The 21,744-nt window shown below is 38.3% G+C and overlaps 1 protein-coding gene across 14 annotated transcripts in view; it reads right to left on the bottom strand.

The window, feature by feature from the left end:
- The window catches only part of LOC101736219 (C-terminal-binding protein), a 132,009-nt gene that overhangs the window by 5,024 nt on the left and 105,241 nt on the right, over positions 1-21,744 (bottom strand). For 8 of the 14 annotated variants that reach the window (XM_062676349.1, XM_012691442.4, XM_062676350.1 and 5 more), the window contains 7 exons: positions 17,501-17,728; positions 11,446-11,573; positions 5,850-6,109; positions 4,674-4,805; positions 3,639-3,838; positions 1,484-1,583; positions 20-150 (listed from right to left, as the gene is read on the bottom strand). In XM_062676349.1, coding sequence (XP_062532333.1) covers positions 20-150; positions 1,484-1,583; positions 3,639-3,838; positions 4,674-4,805; positions 5,850-6,109; positions 11,446-11,528 — 906 coding nt within the window. In that variant the 5' untranslated portion in view covers positions 11,529-11,573; positions 17,501-17,728. Of the gene's footprint in view, positions 1-19; positions 151-1,483; positions 1,584-3,638; positions 3,839-4,673; positions 4,806-5,849; positions 6,110-11,445; positions 11,574-12,282; positions 12,352-17,496; positions 17,729-21,744 lie in introns of those variants that run through there. The other 6 variants (XM_062676354.1, XM_012691434.4, XM_062676352.1 and 3 more) reach the window with 3 other exon arrangements.

Below are 21,744 nucleotides of genomic sequence, written 5' to 3'. Positions count from 1 at the left end.
CCATGCGTTGGCTCCGTACCTGGAAGACGTTGAAGGGTTCGTTCTCGTGCACGTCTAGCGCGGCGGCTCGGATGCGGCCCTGCTTGAGCGCGGCGGCGAGCCCCTCGTCGTCCACGAGCCCGCCGCGCGCCGTGTTCACCAGAAACGCACCTGGAACATACGAGAGGAACCGTCACCAGATATAGAAGACACAGTGGAACTTGGATGAAATTGTAAAGACACCAAACTACAATAATGAAGCAGTCATAAACAGCATAAACAGCAGCAGTTTAAGCAGTAATAATTTCGAGTTCACTCAAAATGACGATTATTCTACTTGTACTAAGCCCATAATTGTTGACAAAATATATACTCCCATCTGTTGTAACGGCCTCTATCTACTCTATCTAGTTAGAATTGATAATAAAAAAACCACTAATGACAACACAGCATTGTTGTACATTTTAGCCCCAAATGACGTCACACAGTATGATGTTCCGCGTAGCCAGGCTTTAAACGCTACAGTCTAAACTGGGTTTCAGTCCACGATCGTAAAAAGCAAACGATAACATGCTTTCTGCTACTGATACTTCCATTTTCTTTATAGTGTTGTGAACAAGTAAACAATGCAAGTAATAACATTGTTTTGTAATTACATTACAATAAATACAATTGTTCAGATACACTATTACAGTTTGATTTGATCAGTTTAATAATGATAATAGATTATTTCAGTCTGTTTTGATAATGTTAGATTTTTACTATGTCTTTAGTGTGTACTTTTTGTAGTTTATAAAATATAGCTTTTGCCCGCGACTCCGTCCGCGTGGAATAGTTACTTTGGCATAGCGCTAAATTTTACGCCCCACTCATTTAATTTACGTAAAAATTGAAAATATTTTGAAACATTCTTTATTGGTGCTCCACTTGTATGGGTCTCATGATGTTATATAGCCTATAGCTTTCCTCAATAAATGGGCTATCTAACACTGAAAGAATTTTTAAAATCGGACTAGTATTACCTAAGATTAGTGCGTTCAAACAAACAAACTCTTCAGCTTTATAATATTAGTATATATATCGAGGGGTGAAACGTTATTTAGTTTAAGCGATATTTCGCTTAATACGGGACATTTAATTAAAGTTCCGTTTTATTTGGTATTAGCGTCAACAGTTCGATACTTTTAATTGAACTTTAATTAAGTTTTCTCCATTCAAATAGTTGAAGAAGTTTTGTTATAATATTTTTTCCAAATTTTAAACTTTGAATGGCTCTCCTGTTAACGTTTAAAAAATGTCGCTTAAACCAAACAGCCTTTTACCCTTCATTATTATTTTTGAGAAATTTAAGGCTACGCTGAAGTAGTTTTTTTGTTATATTTTTTCCAAATTTTAAACTTTAAATGGCTCTCCTGTTAACGTTTCAAAAATGTCGTTTAAACCAAATAGCCATTCACCGCTCATTATTTATTATTTATGAGCAATTTAAAGCTAAAAGGCTTACCTGGACGCATCTGTTTGATGGTGAACTCGTTGATGAGGTGGTGATTGTGCTCGTTTAAGCTGCAGTGCAGTGAGACACAGTCACTCTGGAATAATAAGTCCTGTAACGGAAATATTATACATTTTAAAAAACCCATAAATACCTTTTCCGAACTCTCCACTTTGCGTTGTAGTTAGCTTAGACCTGTATCTATGTGTGTATGAAAATTTTACAAATTTGATGGAAATTTCCAATTATATTATACTAGCGACCCGCCCTCGCTTCGCTTCGGAAACTGTAATTTATTATTGATTTCTCCACAATTTAATGGATGTTATTATACATATAAACCTTCCTCTTCAATCACTCTATCTATTAAAAAAAACCGCATCGAAATCCGTTGCGTAGTTTTAAAGATTTAAGCATACATAGGGATATAGGGACAGAGAAAGCGACTTTGTTTTATACTATGTAGTGATATGAAAAACTGACAACAGTACTAGAAAATTTATTTACTTGTCTCGTTTTGCTATTGAAGTGCGTTAATAGTTTTTAATACTACATACATTTGTTATGTTATGTGACCTGAAACGTTGCATCATGCATGAGACTCTAATCAAGAGACAGCCTTTAGGTTTCACTGTTAGTGATTTGGCTGTGCCTATGCCAATAAGGCAAGATTGCAACTTGCCTCAAGCTCGTTAACATTGGTACATCTTATCCAGATAAAATTCAATATTGAACGGATTGAGGAGGTAACGGGAGTGTCGTCATGTGAACAATTTACACGATAATATCGTAAGCTATCATGCTTCGCTACCCGTCCCGCCTATTTCTGCCGTGAAGCAGTAATGCGTTTCGGTTTGAAGGGTGGGGGCAGCCGTTGTGATTATACTGAGGCCTTTGAACTATATCTCAAGGTGTGTGGCGCATTTACGTTGTAGATGTCTATGGGCTCCAGTAACCACTTAACACTAGGTGGGCTGTGAGCTCGTCCACACATCTAAGCAATAAAAATAATAACTGTCACAAGATTATCACTTCGTCTAATTACTGGTGGTAGTTATTACCATAATATATAATTATTACCCACAGCAATGATATTAGAATGACGATCACGACCGCTCTGACAAGAGTGATACGACAAAGGAGAGAGCGTAGGTCAGTGCCACCAGTATTATTTTTATTGCCCGAGCAGGAGACGAGCATACGGCCCAGCTGATGGTAAGTGGTTACCATCGCTCAAAGACATTAACAACGCCAGGGGCAGAGCTAAGCCGCTGCCTACCGTTATTACATAACGACAAAAGAAACTAAGTTTTTCCCTCAAGAATAGCGTTATTCAATTGTATCAGTATCCTTTGCACTTATTGTCAATTCCATTGATCAAGACAATGACTAGTTGAAGGAATTTTAACTACAATACAAGACAATTTCCTTGAGACATTAAGTCAAAATAACAGCACACTAAAATAATAAATTAACTAAAATAGGAAAAATACTAGATGTATAGGTTTTCGCCCGATTTCTCTCACAAACTGTTAACTAAATCAATACTAGGAGTGATTCATGTTTCATCTCAGGTTGGCTAAATTTGTAATAAGCATTTAAGTGAAAATATATATTTCCTCTATTTTTATTCAAATCCGAACCCGTCGCTTACGGCGAAGGGCTCGGCGAGTAACTTTTAACCCACAGACACAACCCACTGAGTTTCTCGCCGGATCTTCTCAGTGGGTCGCGTTTCCGATCCGGTGGTAGATTCTGCGAAGCACGGCTCTTGCTAGGGCTAGTGTTAGCAACGTCGTCAGGTTTGAGCCCCGTGAGCTCACCTACTAGTTCGGTGAATCTAGAATAGCCCCTCGAGGTTACTAGAATACGTAGAGAAAAAAATCCCAATCTCAGCTGGAGCCCCCTTAAAGAGCTTGTACGATACCTACGGAAATAGTCAGAGTGGTGGTTTTAACCAATAGATGCCAATTGGTTATCGGGTCTACCCATCTCCTCATTCTATTAGCTCGGTGACGCTGATACGGTCTCTCAAAATCATCAACTTAGGTAGAAAAAAAAAGCAACCTTGTTGGAAGACGCATTAAAAGTTTCACTTCAACAACTGTAATAACATTAGTGGGTGGTAGAGGTTCATTGTTGTTGAAATGGTGGTGGCGCGGCTCACCTGTAGCGTGTAGACCCTGGTGAGGCCCAGCGACTTCTCGATGCCGTCAGGCAGGTAGGGGTCGTAGAATATGACATTGAAGCCGAACGCCTTGGCCCGCAGCGCCACGGCCGAGCCGATCCGGCCGAGCCCCACGATGCCGAGCGTGTCGCCGCGGATGCGCGCGCACCCCGCCGCCGCCTCGCGCACCTGCTCCGGCCCTGGAATGTGCCACACGCCCATCGGACTTACTTACTTGTTGTATTTATACATACACTACTACTTTTTAATACTCTTTTATTAGCTTCAGACGTATGTATGTAACAGAATCTTTGAACATGATTTTTGGTGAATTTTGGCGAAATTTTGGTATACTTATTAAGGACCGATTTATTACAATAAAATCATTTTTTCTTACACTATTTTTAATTTAAATTTATTAAAATAATTTATTTTGAATTTTTTAGTTGAATTATCTATGAAAGCGTATTTTGTTAGTTTTTTTAAACTTTTATTTTTATGTTGTTTATTGAGTTTGTGATGTCGATTGGGAGAGGCCTATGTGCCAGCAGTGGGCGACTGTGGGCTGATGATGATGATGTTAATTGAGAGTAAAATCAAATGGTAACGTTAATGCCGTCGCTTTTTAATATGAGATGAAAGTTCTGACTCTCGATATCTCGGTTAACGAACCTGACGGTTGAAGGATGACTTTTATACAAAATGTTTCACTACAAAATTCATATACATCCGACCTTATGCCACACTAACATCCAAAATTATATTATTTAACAGTTATGCAGCTGTCCTGTGTATCACGTTACTTATTACCAAAATAGACAGCATAATTAATACATTCCACCAACAATAACACGGGTTTTTTTTTCAACATTATATTTATTATTAAATCACACCCTTCAACATGACAGCTGTTCATAATGTGCACGTATTCAATTTCAAATAAAGCCATAATAAACCTCGAATTCATTTGAACAATTCAACAAAAGCGCATTATTACAAATGAAAAGCGCAAACGGAATAATTGACACAACGCACCTGTAAATTTTTTTCCTTCTCTGACCATATTGGCTAGCCAATACGTCCGTCGATATAAATTCAATATGAGACACATCGTGGTGTCGGCTACCTCCTCGACTCCGTACCCGGGAACATTACATACCGCTATTCCTGTAACGTTAACAAATACACAGTATTAAACGTTGAACATTTGATAGTTTACGACTTAATCTAATCCAATGCGAAGGGTTCAACAGCATTTCAGGCATGTCCAGATCCTGTTGCTTAATCAACCTTCTTTTTTTTTCTACCTAAGCTGGTAGCCTAGAGAGGCTATTCCAGCGGAACCTTAACTAGTAGGTGAGCTCACGGGGCTCAAACCTGACGACGATGCTAACACGAACCCTAGCAAGAGTCGTGCTTCGCAGAATCTACCACCGGATCGGAAGCGCGACCCACTGAGAAGATCCGGCGAGAAACTCAGTGAGCTGTGTCTGAGAGTTAATTTAGTCGTCGAGCCGTTCGTCGCAAGCGACGGGTTCGACGAGAACGGTGACCGGTGCTTGAAGTACCTAGAAGCACCGTTAGTGGATCGGGAGGATTAATCAACCAAGACAAGACGATCAATACAAACTAAGTATATTAATTCACATAATAATTTACTGGTTACGTCATTTATTCAAAGAATCATCATCATGTTATTGGACTTTTTGGCGGGAACGCAACGGGAGTGAAGTTGTGTGATTTGTTTTATTTTGTCTATATAGTGTTTCTTCAGGTTGAAATGTGTAATAATGGTGGTTCATTAACTGTTTAGTATCTGTGAAAGTGCACAAATGTGGGAAAAAGAAACAAAGCCGCTGAACGTAACTTCTCGGGATCCTCCAAAAAGCCCACTGAAAAGTCTCAGTAAATGACCACCATTTTACTGAGATTATATTTCATCCCATATCATCTCATCGCATCTCATTTAATTTCATCCCAGTTGATTAATGCCTCAAACTTCATTTCATTTCATTTCACTCCATATTATCATTTTTCATAAAAATAAGAATATAAATTAAAATAAGACATGTCTTAAAGGTCTTAGTTACCAGGACATAAAATCCCATTAAAAAAAACATCATGTTATTTAATTCAAAAACACAATTTACATACAGTAGGTATATGAAGAATAGAGAGAGAGAGAGAGAGAGAGATTAATGCGCAACTCACCTAATTCGCCGGCGGCTTTAACGTCGATATTATCGACACCTGACCCGATGCGTACTATGATCCGTAACGCCTTGAACTTCTCAAGGTCCTCCTTGGTTAGTATAATGGTGTGCCACATGAGGGCCCCGACCGCTTCGTTGAGTACCTTCTCGTGTATTTCGGACGTCGACTGCGCGTCGCAGAAGGCGACCGTCGCCACGTCTTTCAGGATCGGCATCTCGACGGTACAATCCCGACCGTCCAGCAGGGCCACGAGTGGCCTGGAAATTACAAAAACACAGTTATTTATTAAATTTTACTAGCTGACCCGGCAGACTTCGTAGTGCCTCAATCGATAAATAAAAGACCTAAACTTTTGTATAAAATAAACTTAAAACAAACAAAACGAATCCATCCGACGGGGGACACCTCAAAGGAAAAACAAAATTGTTATTTTTATTGAATTCCGAACATTTTCATATTTATCTACCTTTTAAACCTTCTCTGGACTTCCACAAATAATTCAAGACCAAAATTAGCCAAATCGGTCCAGCCGTTCTCGAGTTTTAGCGAGACTAACGATGAGCAATCCATTTTTATATATATATGTCGTGGATAACGACTTTTAGTTGTCGTGGATAACGACTTTTAGTAAAAGACGGTGGTTTTGATTATTATTTTAAATGATGAGATGTTGTTTTGATAAATATCACAAAATGAAGGGTAGACTACGTAACGCCACAGTATAAAATGGCGGTACGTGGACAGAGTCGTGGCATTCCGTGTCAGACAGTCATTCAGTCCGTATCGGACGGTCGGTCCGGTTGAAAAGTTTTATTGACTAAACTGAGTTCAATCGAATACGAGTGATGACGAAACTACCGCTCAGCCATCCCTGACGTGTGCCGACATCAGAAGTGGGATAAATCGTACCGCTCCTACGGTTTAGTCAATAAAACTTTTCAATCATAATTATTGAAACTTAACACACACAACTTTCACAATGACAGGATAAACCGACAGTTTCGTTGCACATACCGACAGACTGACTGACTGCCAGAGACTCACTGACTGAGACGGACCGACCGTCCGATACGGACTGAATGACTGTCTGACACGGAATGCCACGACTCTGTCCACGTACCGCCATTTTATACTGTGGCGTTACGTAGTCTACCCTTCATTTTGTGATATTTATCAAAACAACATCTCATCATTTAAAATAATAATCAAAACCACCGTCTTTTACTAAAAGTCGTTATCCACGACATATAGATATACTATATAGATATAGATATACTATATAGATTGTATAGGTGAGTGGACGAGCTCACAGCCCACCTGCTGTTAAGTTGTTACTGGAACCCGTAGACATCTACAACTTGCCAATAACCTTGAGACATGAGTTCTAAGGTCTCACTTATAACAGTACAACGGCTGCCCCACCCTTCAAACCGAAACGCATTACTGCTTTACGGCAGAAATAGGCAGGCGATTACAATGTCGCATTTAGATACACAATCAGGTGTGTATTCATTCAAGTTATCAATCAGATTGTAATTGTTTTTAACATGTTCTAGGTGTGACCATTTTAAGGATGTCATTTTTTTTTGTTATAATATGCCATATACCATGTCTTGCATCGCTTGCTAGCAAGCAGACTGCCAAACCCGACCAATCATGAAAAAAATCACTGTGCACAAGACTTAGAAAATATTGGCCACGATTTCTACCATAGCCTGATACAGCGATAACGATGTGATGTTAATAATTTAACGGAATAATTGTTTTGCGTACATATACGTACTAATAAAAAACATCTTAAAATTTTTAACCGTGTTTTAAATTCTCCGATAAACTCCAACTTTGGGTGCTAATTAAAAAAAAAACTAAAAATGTACATTTTAAAGTCAGCCGTTGTATAATCGTATTATTTAGTAACATAATCAACCTAAGAACATTGAATAAATTTACATATAAAACCACGTCCATTACATTTAAATAATGCGTCATACCTACTTAATTATGTATGAGGTGCAAGTCTGCTGAACTATACACAAATAAATAGATACGAACGTCTAAAATTGGTAGCACTTCACTTATTTTCAAATGTTTTATAAAATACAGATTAAAAAATGTACTATAGTACTCTATACAATACACTTTTTAAGTCGTCGTGGCCTAAGGGATAAGACGTCCGTCCGGTGCATTCGTGTTGAGCGATGCACCGATGTTCGAATCTCAGGCGAGTACCAATTTTTCTAATGAAATACGTACTCAACAAATGTTCACGATTGACTTCCACGGTGAAGGAATCACATCGTGTAATAAAAATGAAACCCGCAAAATTATAATTTGCGAAATTCCTCGTGGTAGGACCTCTTGCGAGTCCGCGCGGGTAGGTACCACCGCCCTGCCTATTCCTGCCGTGAAGCAGTAATGCGTTTCGGTTTGAAGGGTGGGGCAGCCGCTGAAACTATACTTGAGACCTTAGAACTTATATCTCAAGGTGGGTGGCGCATTTACGTCGTAGATCTCTATGAGTTCCAGTAACCACTTAACACCAGGTGGGCTGTGAGCTCGTCCACCCATCTAGCAATAAAAAAAGAAGTAAATAACGATATTATACTATCTTCAAATCTACACCTAACACTTATGATAATGAATAACAAAACAACTAAAATGACGAGAAACAGCCACGACAAAATTATCGCGTCTCGCAATTTAATAGAACAACGCAGAATGCTATTCACGATTCAAAGTTAATATCACAAAAAATATTCCAAGCACCTAAGGGGTTACAACAATGGAGTTGAACGTGTACCGTAACGAGTTATAATTCAATAAGCCGGGTTGGTTTGGTTATCACCGCGCGTTTCATTCAATATTACTCGAACAGTTAGTTACTTCGTTGCGCTGATTGCACGCTAAAATGGCTTGGTATTTTTGTTTTGTTTATCTTCGCTTCTTAAAAAATATGAATGTGCTTACTAATTGTGGAATATTAAATTGAGTTTAAGCAGTAATAATTTCGAGTTCATTCAAAATGACGATTATTCTACTTGTACTAAATCTGTAATTGTTGACAAAATATATACTCCCATCTGTTGTAACGGCCTATTAAAATCTACTCTATCTAGAGTTAGAATTACTAATAAAAAAAACCACTAATGACAACACAGAATAACGTCATGTGACTAATTGCTTTGTATACTTAAGATGCGGTTACCTTGTCGTGCATTTTAACCCCAAATGACGTCACACTATATGATATTCCGTGTGGCCAAGTTTTAAAACGCTACAGTCTAAGCTGGGTTTCAGTCCATGATCGTAAAAAGTTCACGATAACATGCTTACTACTACTAACATCGAAACAAACCGCTTACAAACCATAAGCGACTAACCAAACCCAGTCAAAGCCGATAAAAAGTTCAAAAACCGAATTTAGTTTTACTACGAAAGCATTCCAAATATTAAACATTATCGAGTAATTAAAAAATGCTTAAGGATCATAAAAACAAACTGCGCTCAACGTGTTTACAGTATAAAGATATTTTTTATCGCGTACGAGGCGATAAATTCTTAGAAAGAAATAACGGATACACAGTTCACCGTACCAGATCACAGTTCGCGATTTACATTCATCATCTTTATACCTTTTTTTTTATTGCTCCGGAATGCAAACTAACATACGGACCACGTCGAGATGACCTGTCACCCTCAGTTATGAGCATTGACAATGTCAAGGACACAGCCAAGCCACCGCCTACCGCTCAGGACTCTTTACTAACTTCATTTGATAAAGAACTTGTCATTGAGTTCACGATACACTTTATGGCGGTACATAAACAATTTTAATCATTTTATCGATAACAAAGGTATTGTGTTGGGCACGAACAGGTAAGCACCGGTTCGATTTAAATACTTCCAAGAAATATAAATGCCAATTTTATCTAATAATCCGAAATTATTGTTGATAAGGAGTGTTGTCGATCTTTATTTTAATACTTTTACATACATATTTGATTATTTTAACAGAGTGCGTCATTAGATAAGTTTTTTTTAGAGTGTAATTGAACGAAAATTTTGTCGAAGTCATTGGGCGTTTTAGAAAATCGAAATATAGCTAACTGTAAAACTAGGCAAGCGAATAAACTTTGGGCACATCGATAACAATGATTAGCGATTCTAGTATTTGATAAAAGATAGATTACGAACGAGCACTATTAGCTGCAAACCCCGTAAGCGTAATCGTCTTTGATAAATAATATCGTTATAATATGTCGAAAAAAAAAAACCATCCCCACTTTTACCCATCTTATTCTTATTCGGTTTGAAAGACGTTGTAACTATACTGACACCTTAGAACTCATATCTCAAGGTGGGTGACGGTAATTACGTTGTAAATGTCTATGGGCTGCAGTAACCACTTAACACCAGGTGGGGTATGAGCTCGTCCATCCATCAGCAATAAAATAAAATAAAATAAACATTTTACTAAATAATTTGTAATCAGATTTCTCAACATATAAGCATTGACGAAAAGATGCAACCCAAATAATAATTTTATTCCCGTTGGCATCGCAACTTGTACAGTAGCAGCAGCACCTTATTACAATATAAACAACGTACACTTGTATTGTGTGGAGGTATATTTTATGCGCGCACATAATCCGAGTCGGTGTCGACGACCGACTTACAAGAGCCAAGGTTGCTGTTTGATAAACATTACGTGAACGACTTTCACGTTGTTTCATTAAATATTTTGTACGGATTTCGAGTCGATTCAAGGTATTTATTTATTCTATTTGGATAGGAAAAAATAAAAACAGATTTTATCGAAGTGACATTATTAAATTCATTTTAAATTGATGAATCCGTCAATGAAAAAGAAAACGTTACCTAATAATTAACATTAAGAAAACAATTATTAAATACTGATCGTAAGTAAACAAAATCTGAAATAGTCAACGATCAATGAAAAACCAACTAGAAATTGTAATACAATTAGCTACTGCGTATTTGTTATCATAGCGCACAGGCTAAAGTGATCGCAGTTCGGAAAACGTCCTACGGAACCCGTCCCGAATAATTAAACCATCAGTCGGATTAAACTAATAATTTAAACTTTCGTCATACCGAAACGGAGTTATTATTATTGTCGAGCGAAGTTTCGAACGTTGAAACTGAAAAGTAATTCCTGACTGGGACCGGAGTTTTCAGAATTTCGACAAACTTTCCCGGGGGCAGACGAAAACAGATTTGTTCGCAAACAAAGAGGCCTCCGGGGCCTCACCCCCAAGGGCGGAAAGGGGCCGCAACCCCTTCGGCCAAGTTTTGATGGAAACCAAATAGGATTAGCACGAGGAAAGAATAAGTGGAGTGAGCTCGAAAGGCGGAAACCGGTTTGTTGAGTGCGGCGGCCGCGCTCCGTTACATTGCCCGCCCGGTATGGGTATGAGTTGGCAATCGAACTCACTATTCAATCTTAACGCTTCTGATTTTCAATAATCTAATCAAATTAAAACTTGTTATTCGGATCGATTCGTTTCAAATTTCATTAAGGACTAGATTGATTTGATTGTCAAGTTTTCCAGTATTAGATATACAAACTGACCTTGATTGCAGGGGTCCGTTTGCAATAGGACCCCGCATACTATCCATGCGCGCTCTCTTTGGCAGCATCTTGCGTTTGTCCATTTAAAGCGGCAAAGCCGCTTTAATATATGTTCCGCAGCGCGTCACCTGTAACAAAATAATTAAGTACAATTACATACGTTTCAAGGACACAAAATAATTTTGGAGAAACCTCTAAGACAGACAATGTATTTTTTTTTTGTCTTCTATAGGAAAATGATCTAACAAATTCAATAATATCTCGTATTCATTATTTCGGATCCCAGTTTGTTAACAATATTTTCAGATTGGTTAGTCCCAATCGTAGCAATCTAATTCACAAAACTTGGAAGTTTTCTCTTTAATGGCTTTGCGTAAATAGATTGTGATACCTACCTACCCGTTCAGGCTAAAAATAACCGTACCATAATTTTTGTGGTGTTAATAAATATTTAATAATTATAATATGAGCTTGAGAGCATCGTCTACAGTTTCCACTGATATATCTATTACGACGTTTACTCTTGTAATTTCCTTTTTGTTTTTCCTACCTATGCTGATAGCCTTGAGAGGCTATATCAGCTTACCTTAGCGTGTGTAGGTGAGCTCACGGGGCTCAAACCGGAGAATTGGTAACACTGACCCTAGCAAGAGCAGTGCTTCGCAGAATCTACCACCGGATCGGAAACGCGACCCACTAAGAAGATCCGGCGAGAAATTCAGTGGGCTGTGTCTGTGGGTAATAATTTCCAATACGGGTTACATACATGGTTCTGAATAAAAAGCCTCCCATTGTTTATTTCGGAACTTTATTTGTATAAACGAGCATCATTGTTACTCACAATGTGATCAGTTGGTTGGTTGCGGTCACACAGCCCAATTGCAGGTCTTGTGTCGCTTTTTTGACCTGAGGCAGAAAGATAACTTCAGTATTTTTGTATCATTTTTAATATTAAATTTTGTGTTTTATTCCAATTCCCATTTAATCCTAAAAGCATTTGAAGATTTCATTGATATTTCGTCCAAAGAAGTATCTTACATAAAGAAAATGCTATTAATAATATATATTTTTCCTTTTGATTTTATTATCTATTTTCCAATGACTGGTATATTATAAATAGAAAAAGTAACGAATGCTTGCGACAACTTTGTTGCTCTTGCGTGCAATACGTAACGTATCTGACCTAACTTGTGTATAAAGAACCTTTTAACTGAAATGAATCTCCACAAAGTTACACCTCATTTTTCCTGAGGATTACAAAAAACTTGTTACATTAAAACAGTTTCTAGTTTGCAGAGATAATTCCTATCACATTTAATACTATTGTGGCGGGTAGCCATCATACAACGCAAGATACCTGACAGATACCTGAATCTCGCTTACGACATTTTCAAAATAAAGCGCATATATACAAGTTCCGAACAACAACATTCGGACCGTCGGTCTACCGAACAATATCACGCGCTCGGTGGAAGATCTTTCATATGATATGATATCTATATCATATGATGGCTACCGCCACACTATAAAACAAGAGCTCGAAATCTTTTTCGGAGAAACCTAAGTATATTCTGAAATATACCTCTTAGTATTTATGATATGCCCGTATCTAAATCACGATTTGATGGTACAGGCCTCAGATTCGGCATCCATTACGACGATGACAACTTACTATATGATGTGGGTGGGCGCACGTCTATTTTCGGACAGAAATAATGATCTTCATCGAATTTTTAAGAGATAATTTAGTGAAATCTTCGTGATGCCTGTTCTAATGTTATAATTATTCTAATTTAAGCGGCGCCAAACTTTTAGATTCGTTTTAATGGTCATATAAGAGTTTTTAATGGGCCCATATTCTTCCCATCAACGAAGAATAAACCGAATGATAAAAACATAAAAACAATATCAAAATGTCCATCAACTTTTTTTCCCTACCTAAGCTGATGATCTAGAGATACCATATCAGCGTAACCTTAACTAGTAGGTGAGCTCACGTGGCTCAAACCTGACGAAGTTGCTAACACGAAGACTAGCAAGAGCCGTGCTTCGCAGAATCTACCACCGGATCGGAATCGCGACCCACTGAGAAGATCCGACGAGAAACTCAGTGGGCTGTGTCTGTGGGTTAATTTACTCGCCGAGCCCTTCATCGCAAGCGACGGTTTCCACGAGAACGGTGACCGGTGCTTGAGGTACCTAAAAACACCGTTAGTCGATCGGGAGGATCCGAAATGACCCGTCAACTTAATACATTATATTTACTTTCAAAAACGAATAACTTTCAGTTTATAAACATTGTAATCATTATATTGTAATCAATAGTACTCAATAAAGGTGATAGGCGAGAAAGCAAGGAACTAATGCAATCTTTACTACTGCTACCATCGTCTATTAACAATGGCTAGACATAAATTGATTTATTACACTACATTTAAACATATTGTCATATATATACAAATTGATGTCAGTGTTTACTATTGTATTATGTATGTACATAGTACGTATATATAATACATTGATATTGTGTGTGTGTGTGACACTGGTCGATCAGCAAGTTACGCTGTTCATAATCCCCAAAGACTAAACGTAACGCTACATATCCATGATATGATTGCTTACTATCACAGAACATGAGATTATTTTTTCAAAAGCCCAATTGAAGAGCAAGCCTTGTCACGGGAGAAAAATGAGTTGGCAAATAATCTATATAAAGCATTACGTCTTATGATTGATCAAAAATATAATCATCTTTTTTATTGGCTTTTTAAAAAACTTCAGTTTGTTGGTGAGAAGTAACTAATAAGTAGAACAAAATAGTTAAAATTATTATTCTCTTTGGTGCAGTTATTATTCTCTAGTGTATCTTTATTAGATGGTAGTGCGTAATGCGTATGTACGTATGTTTGTGTTTGTCACTAAAGTTCTTTTAAACAACTTGAGCATTTTTAATATCTGTTTGTTTGGTTTTGAGTAAGTCCTTGGGTAATTTGATTGACAGTTTGAACCAATAAGTGGCTTTATGATCAAATGCCTTTTTTGCCCAATGCAATGTCTGTCGTGGAATAATCATAATCTTGGTACCACGTAATTATGTTTTTTTTCGACATGGGTGGACGAGCTCACCATCCACCTGGTGCTAAGTGTTCACTGAAGCCCATTAACATCAAAAAAGTAAATGCTGTCAACCATCTTGAGTCATGAGTTTTAAGTCTCAGTTTTACAGTACAACGGCTGCCCCGCCCTTCAAACCAAAACGTATTACTGCTTCACGACTGTAAAAGGCAGGGTGGTTGATACCTACCCGTGCGGGCTCACAAGTTTCCCTAACAGTAATTACGCAAACGAAATATTTGTTGGTTTTATTTTTATTACACCATGTCATTTAATTATTATTATTATTATTCATTTATTCCTTCATCGCGGTACCTGCCTGCGGGATTCGAACAGCGGCCCAGTCGCATCGCTAGATACGAATGAACCGGGCGTCTTATCCTTTAGGCCACGACGACTTCAAATACTGTATTTATAAAAGAAATATAATAAAGTATTCTTCCATCTTTGAAGACTCGTTTGAACGAGCTCGTAGCGGTATACAAAGGCCTTGCTGCATACTTGACATTGCTGATATCCATCTACATACGTAACCACTTACAATCAGGGCCATTGAGCCTTCTAGATTAATTGAATATGAAATTTCGAAAAAGGCACATCTCTGAAAATGTTCAGGAGTTCTAAAGCAGTGTAAAATTTTAAATATTAACTTTTGAGATATATTTTAGTGTTAATTAGCAATTGAAACTTACTGGAATTATTATAAAATGGGTGTAGGTAAGCCTCAAAACTACATGTATATGAAAAAACGTATTTGACAAAATATGCGACATGTGCCCTTTTCGAAATTGCATAATATTCAATTAATGTACTCGTTAAAAACATACTATAGACGACTTATTTCTTCTTTATTTAAATCACGTTATTATTACATTTATCACAACAAATTACTTATAACTCTCATTTTAATTACACAACCGAGACTATATTTACATAACATAAATAGCGCGATTGCACGTAATATCTCGTTAATCCTTCAAACGGTTTTATCAATGGAAAATTAATACGAATTGTGTACATGTGCGACATTTAATTAATTTCGAAATCGTAATTGCTTACAAACCAGATCATCATTAACAGTATTCGTGCAATAATAATTAAATATTAAATACAGATAAGCAATTCAGTTACAGGCACAGAAAGCGTAATTCGAGAGATTTAATCACTAAATAGTAACGTGATATCGAATCTGTAACGGAATCTTTGGCTTTTATAAAATGGTTGTCAGTATCTTCTTTCAAAAATTTACCGGTATGTACGTTTATTTTTTAATGTGCCTATATTTATGTGGTTTCTGATATTTTTATATTATATTATAATAAAATATACAGCAGCCTATCTGATTACCATCGTTCACGGACACCGACAATGCGCAATACTGCCTACCACAAAGTGTACTTGCGAAGTACGTGGAACTAAATTTACGGTACTAATCAAACTTTTTTTTTTGTTTTTAACTATCTCAATAGTTGATACTACTCAATAACGCTATCTACATGTCATATTTTTTTAATCATTTTTGCTAATATGTGGGAACAAACCCACGTGGGGTCAGAGATTAGCAGAGCACACATACATCACAACGTATATGCCACCACCCACCTTGAAACATGAGGTCACAGCCTGATTTGTATAACGACTGGCCTACTATGCTATCATCTTCATGCGCGAGTACGTCGCGTTAAAAATAATCAAAATGGTATGATACCGACTTATCATACTACTTATAATCACAACACGTCCACCCCTGCCGCAAATTAATTCATAGCTTACACAAAATAAGTAACATTTAATAAATTTAATTGGTTACAAAATGGTCGCCCTTTGATGATCATTTAATATGTTATTCGGTTTTTGTAAAACAGAGAATCCCACATTTTAAAGTCGTTCGACTTTAGTAATTCTACACAAAGTCAGGTTTCTGGATATTGCTCAGTTCGATTTGACTTCCTCGGAGAGAATCTTGTCAGAATATCGAGAGAGAAAAAAAACCTTTCTACTAGCGTCCGTAAGTTAACAGATAATGTCAATCACTCAATTTCCCTTCATTAGAACACATTTAATGATGGTCCCAAAAAGGAAAAACCTTTTTTTTATCATGTCACGCCATATACTATACTGTACCATTGTTCAAACTAGTTCTGTTCAGTATGCTTAGTGCGAGTTTTTGAACTTCTCGATCGCGTAAAAGTTAACTTTTTTTTATTGCTTAGATGTGTGGACGAGCTCACAGCCCACCTGGTGTTAAGTGGTTACTGGAGCCCATAGACATCAACAACGTAAATGCGCCATCCACCTTGAGATACAAGTTCTAAGGTCTCAAGTATAGTTACAACGGCTGCCCCACCCTTCAAACCGAAACGCATTACTGCTTCACGGCAGAAATAGGCAGGGTGGTGGTACCCACCCGCGCGGACTCTGCCGTGAAGCAGTAATGCGTTTCGGTTTGAAGGGTGGGGCAGCTGTTGTAACTATACTGAGACCTTAGAACTTATATCCCGAGGTGGGTAGCGACATTTACGTTGTAGATGTCTATCAGCTCCGGCAACTACTTAACACCAGGTGGGCCGTGAGCTCGTCCACCCACCTAAGCAATAAATAAATTAAAAAGATGTGTGGTGTCGTGGGACAACGGATAGGAACGAAGTTCCTTATTATAAAAATATTAATTTGAAGTTCTATTCGAGGTATAAAGAAAATAAAACTGGAAGTTTCGCAACAACCCACGGTCATTCGGTAACGTGCGAACTTATTGTGGTACACTTCAGTCGCGGTTGTTTACATAAGAGTTAGTGTATTGCGCAAGCGAACGCGCTCGTACACTGTGTGCATTACTAATAAAAATCTTACGTTACGGACGTTTTTTCCCGGTTAGGGTACCCCTCTGCATAGTCCCATAAGGAACTTCATTCTAAAATATCCAATTGTATTGAATACTGACCAGCGCTGCTGTAGCGACGTAGTCAGGCCGCGATCACCGCTCCATCGGCACAACGGCATTGACTTGACGGCAGCGTCGGCGCCACCTGGGACCGCACGACGCACAACACTCTCACCGTGTCACTAGCACTTAAACACACACACACGCGCGCGCGCGAGCACCTCCCGCGACGTTGTCTGCACACTCGCACGCACTCAAACACGCACGCCCCAAAAGTTAGCACTGCACCTGTAACAAACAGAAAAAGCCAATTAATTACACGTTCTGTTTTAATCGTAGAAGTGACCTATACGGTGTAATGTGAGTAACTTTTCTCATGAAGCTTCAGTTTGTCTCTTTGAAATCATAGTTGGGAGTTGAAATTTAAAATTTTCTTAATAATAGGAAGGGAATGCCGTAATACAACTGAAGAGAGTTGAATGAGTCAAGCCGCGATATACCTACGCAAAAATCGTTCACGAATTTTTCACCCTTTCAACTAAAAGAACCAACAATAATACTCTATAGTATTTATTTTAAGTCTCAAAGAGTACTCCATCTAATAAATAATAGCAAAAGTAGTTTCTCGCATAATATTAAATTCACTGTTGGCTGCGGGCTCGCAACATAATGTTTTACGGTCTATAAATCTGTGCGAATAACAATGTAGCTTTATGTTGTTAGCTTGCATTCGCACAAGACACCACCGCTCTCTGTACTTAAAATGTTACGTAATTCGTTTGATAACATCATTCGATATATATTCAGAATTTTGCGAGTATTTTCGTTACTCCTATTTACAGTGAGATTGATATACGATGATCCTTTTTTTTGGTCAGGCGAAAATCGCCGGATTTCCGCCCTCCACTGGGGATGGAAGGCGGGGCATGTCAGAGTCGAACCGACTAAAACCTCCTGTCGCTCAACAACCAGCATCCAAACCTCACATGAGACAGAACTCTTGAAAAGGCAAAGGGGGAAAGCGAATCGTTTAGTGCGGAGCACATCTCTCCCATCACCCTGCCCCTCATACGATGATCCTAATGCTTTCTATTCTGAGTTTCTATTCTCATTTTCTCTTTCTATCGAGCTTAATTCTCATTATAGAGCGGGTAGCAGGGAAGCAGACCGGATCCCTGCCAGTACCGGCCCACGCAGTAGCTACAGACCTCCCGCCCTCATGGAATTGAAATAACACGTACCCATGCACCCACAGACCGACCATACTATCCTACCACCACAGCCGAAGGTCTAAGTTACTTGGAAATCGTTGATATTGAATTTTGTTGGATAATTTTGGATGTAGTTGGTTGATTTTGCAAATAATGTGAGGATACGACTACCGAATAAGTTATAATGGTAGTATTGCGAACTCAAAGAAACTAGAGCCCCGTACACGGGATCGCTATCTTCTGATTAATCGGCAAACAGGGGATTAGAATACGCAATATAAAACCTTATGACCTCACGGAATGTCTACAAGAAGGAGAAATAATTTTACTGTCGACCGAAGACAGTTTTATCGGCTATTGTAGAATGAATTATGTTAAGTTGAGGTCAACAGTTTACTTGTATAAGTAAATTAGTATTTATTCTTGAATAATCTCTCCGATAATGCTTGAAGATTCTTTGTACGAAAATATATCCAATTAATATTATTTTTCTGCAAGAAGTTGTGCAATTTTTTTTATCCGCATGTCATAATTGCTAAGCAAAGACAGATAGGTGTATAGAGTGTCTCTCCTTGCCTAATCAAGTTTTAATATTACGTAAATATATGCGTTACTAGACATCGCTATTACCATTAGTTCAATGAGCACGCTACAACACTACGCAACGTTTAATTTAAACACACACGTTTATTACTCTCATCTCGTCTCATTTTTTTTTTCCTACCTATGCTGATAGCCTTGAGAGGCTATATCAGCTTCACCCTAACGTGTAGGTGAGCTCACGGGGCTCAAACCGGAGTGGTGCTAACACTGGCCCTAGCAAGAGCAGTGCTTCGCAGAATCTACCACCGGACAATGGCGGATCCAGGGGGAGGGTCATGGGGGTCATGACCACCCCCTGAGCTGGGTCCAGGACTTAGGTGGACCACTAATTGAATATAATGATTTTATTTATATATTTTGTCACCATACAGATTTTATGTAACTACATACCTTCAATATTTAATTAATTTAATATAATATAATAACTTTGTATAATGGAAAACGTTTGGGAACGAACGCATCTAAATTTGACTATGTGACCCCCTCCTGGCGCCAAAGCTGGATCCGCCCTTGCCACCGGATCGGAAACGCGACCCACTGAGAAGATCCGGCGAGAAACTCAGTGGGCTGTGTCTGTGGGTTAATTCGCTCGTCGAGCCCTTCGTCGCAAGCGACGGATTCGACGGTGACGGTGTCCGGTCGACGTCGGTAGGATGCGTGTTTACGAACGACGTGACGATTCTATTATTTTATAAAAATAGGCAAAGACAAAACAGTTAAGTAACATATCTCTTCTCTTTGACGAATGATTTTCTCCTTTTCTTTGAGTAATTATTGCCGAGCTTTATAACAAGGTTTTTGGAACTAAGTTCCTTATGGGACGATGCGGAGGGGTACCCTAACTGGTTAAAAACGTCCGTAACGTATTTTTATTATTAATGCACACAGTTTACGACTTAACTTTGTAATAACGTACAAAAATCACCTATTTTTTTATCATTCATTGACCACGCGATCGCACTTCGTTCGTTTGCGCAATACATTAACTCAATTAATTATGCAAACAACCGTGAATGAAGTGTACCACAATAAGTTTGCACGTTATGAATGACCGTGGGTTGTTGCGAAACCTCCAGTTTTATTTTCTTTATACCTCGAATAGAACTTAAAATTGATATTTTTATAATAAGGAACTTCGTTCCTATCCGGTGTCCCACGATACCACACATCTTTTTTATTTGGAAATGTTCTTTTATTTATCAATAAAAAAAGCGAAGTGCGTAATGTTTAATAACATAAATCGTTATGTTGAGGTTTCAGTGATTATGATTGAATATCGATCGTTGAGCGAAGATTAATATATTACTATCTATGTTTAATGAGACTAGGGTGCTTGACTGAGCAGCAATCAAATCTCCATTAGATGGAATATATCCAAGACTAGTAGATAATCTAATTTAAGCCATCGAGACCGAAGTCGTCGTATTTTAAAATAAGAGCCCTACCTTTCGAACGGAAACTAATCTATTTGCTGCAAATTACACAATAATATGAACTACGATCGTCGGTATTTCTTAAGCTACACGATACGTTCTTCGATACGATACGTCAGACAAATATCATTAACAGTATGAAAAGTGTAAATTTTATTTAGATGTCTTGAAAGTGTGTATTTAGATGTATTTTCTTTAGAACTTGAAGGCTGGGGCAGCGGTTGTAACTATACTGAGACCTTAGAAGTTATATGTCAAGGTGGGTGACGCATTTACGTTTTAGATGTCTATGGGCTCCAGTAACCGCTTAACACCAGGCGGGCTGTGAGCTCGTCCAACCATCTAAACAATAAAGAAAAAAAATTTTGACGTTTGGCAGTTTGCATTAATATTTACAAGAAATCTCAGTAATACTGTATATCAAAATCTACAAAGGAATTCATAGCTGAAAATGTACAGAATACCCGGAAATAAAGTAGACGCAGGTGCTGATTAATGAAACTGTCTTGATTGAGGGTTCGTATCACGATGACATTTATTACTTTTTGAGATATTTTTCACCATATTTTTATACTACGCTTAAAATCAGCTGACGCGAGGACATAGCCGGCTTGCATGAAAGCAAATGAACTGCCCTCAGCATTACACTACCTACTGTATTAATCTTGGCAAACTATTATGTTTTTGCGTTTAGGTCTGGCTATTAGTTTGTCTGATCGTTTTTTTTTTCTTTCTATTCTAGTGACCTCGAGGGGTCGTGCTAGATTCACCAGAAGAGTAGGCGAGTTTACGGGGCTCTAGCTTGGTGACATCACTAACACTAACCCTAGCAGGAGCAGTGCTTCGCAAAATCTACCATCGAATCGGAAACGCGACCCACTGGGAAGATCTGGCGAGAAACTCAGTGGGCTGTGTCTATGGCTTAATTGGCTCGTCGAGCCCTTCGTCGCAAGCGACGGGTTCGACGGGGACGGTGATCGGTGCATGTGGTACATAAAACCACGTTAATGGATAGGAAGGATCCGTAATGACGTCTTTAGGGTGACGACGACTGTTT

The sequence above is a fragment of the Bombyx mori genome, chromosome 26, assembly GCF_030269925.1.
Source record: "Bombyx mori chromosome 26, ASM3026992v2".
NCBI lineage: Eukaryota > Metazoa > Arthropoda > Insecta > Lepidoptera > Bombycidae > Bombyx > Bombyx mori.
The sequence above is the reverse complement of the archived record's forward strand: the minus strand, read 5'-3'. Positions and strand labels throughout refer to the sequence as shown.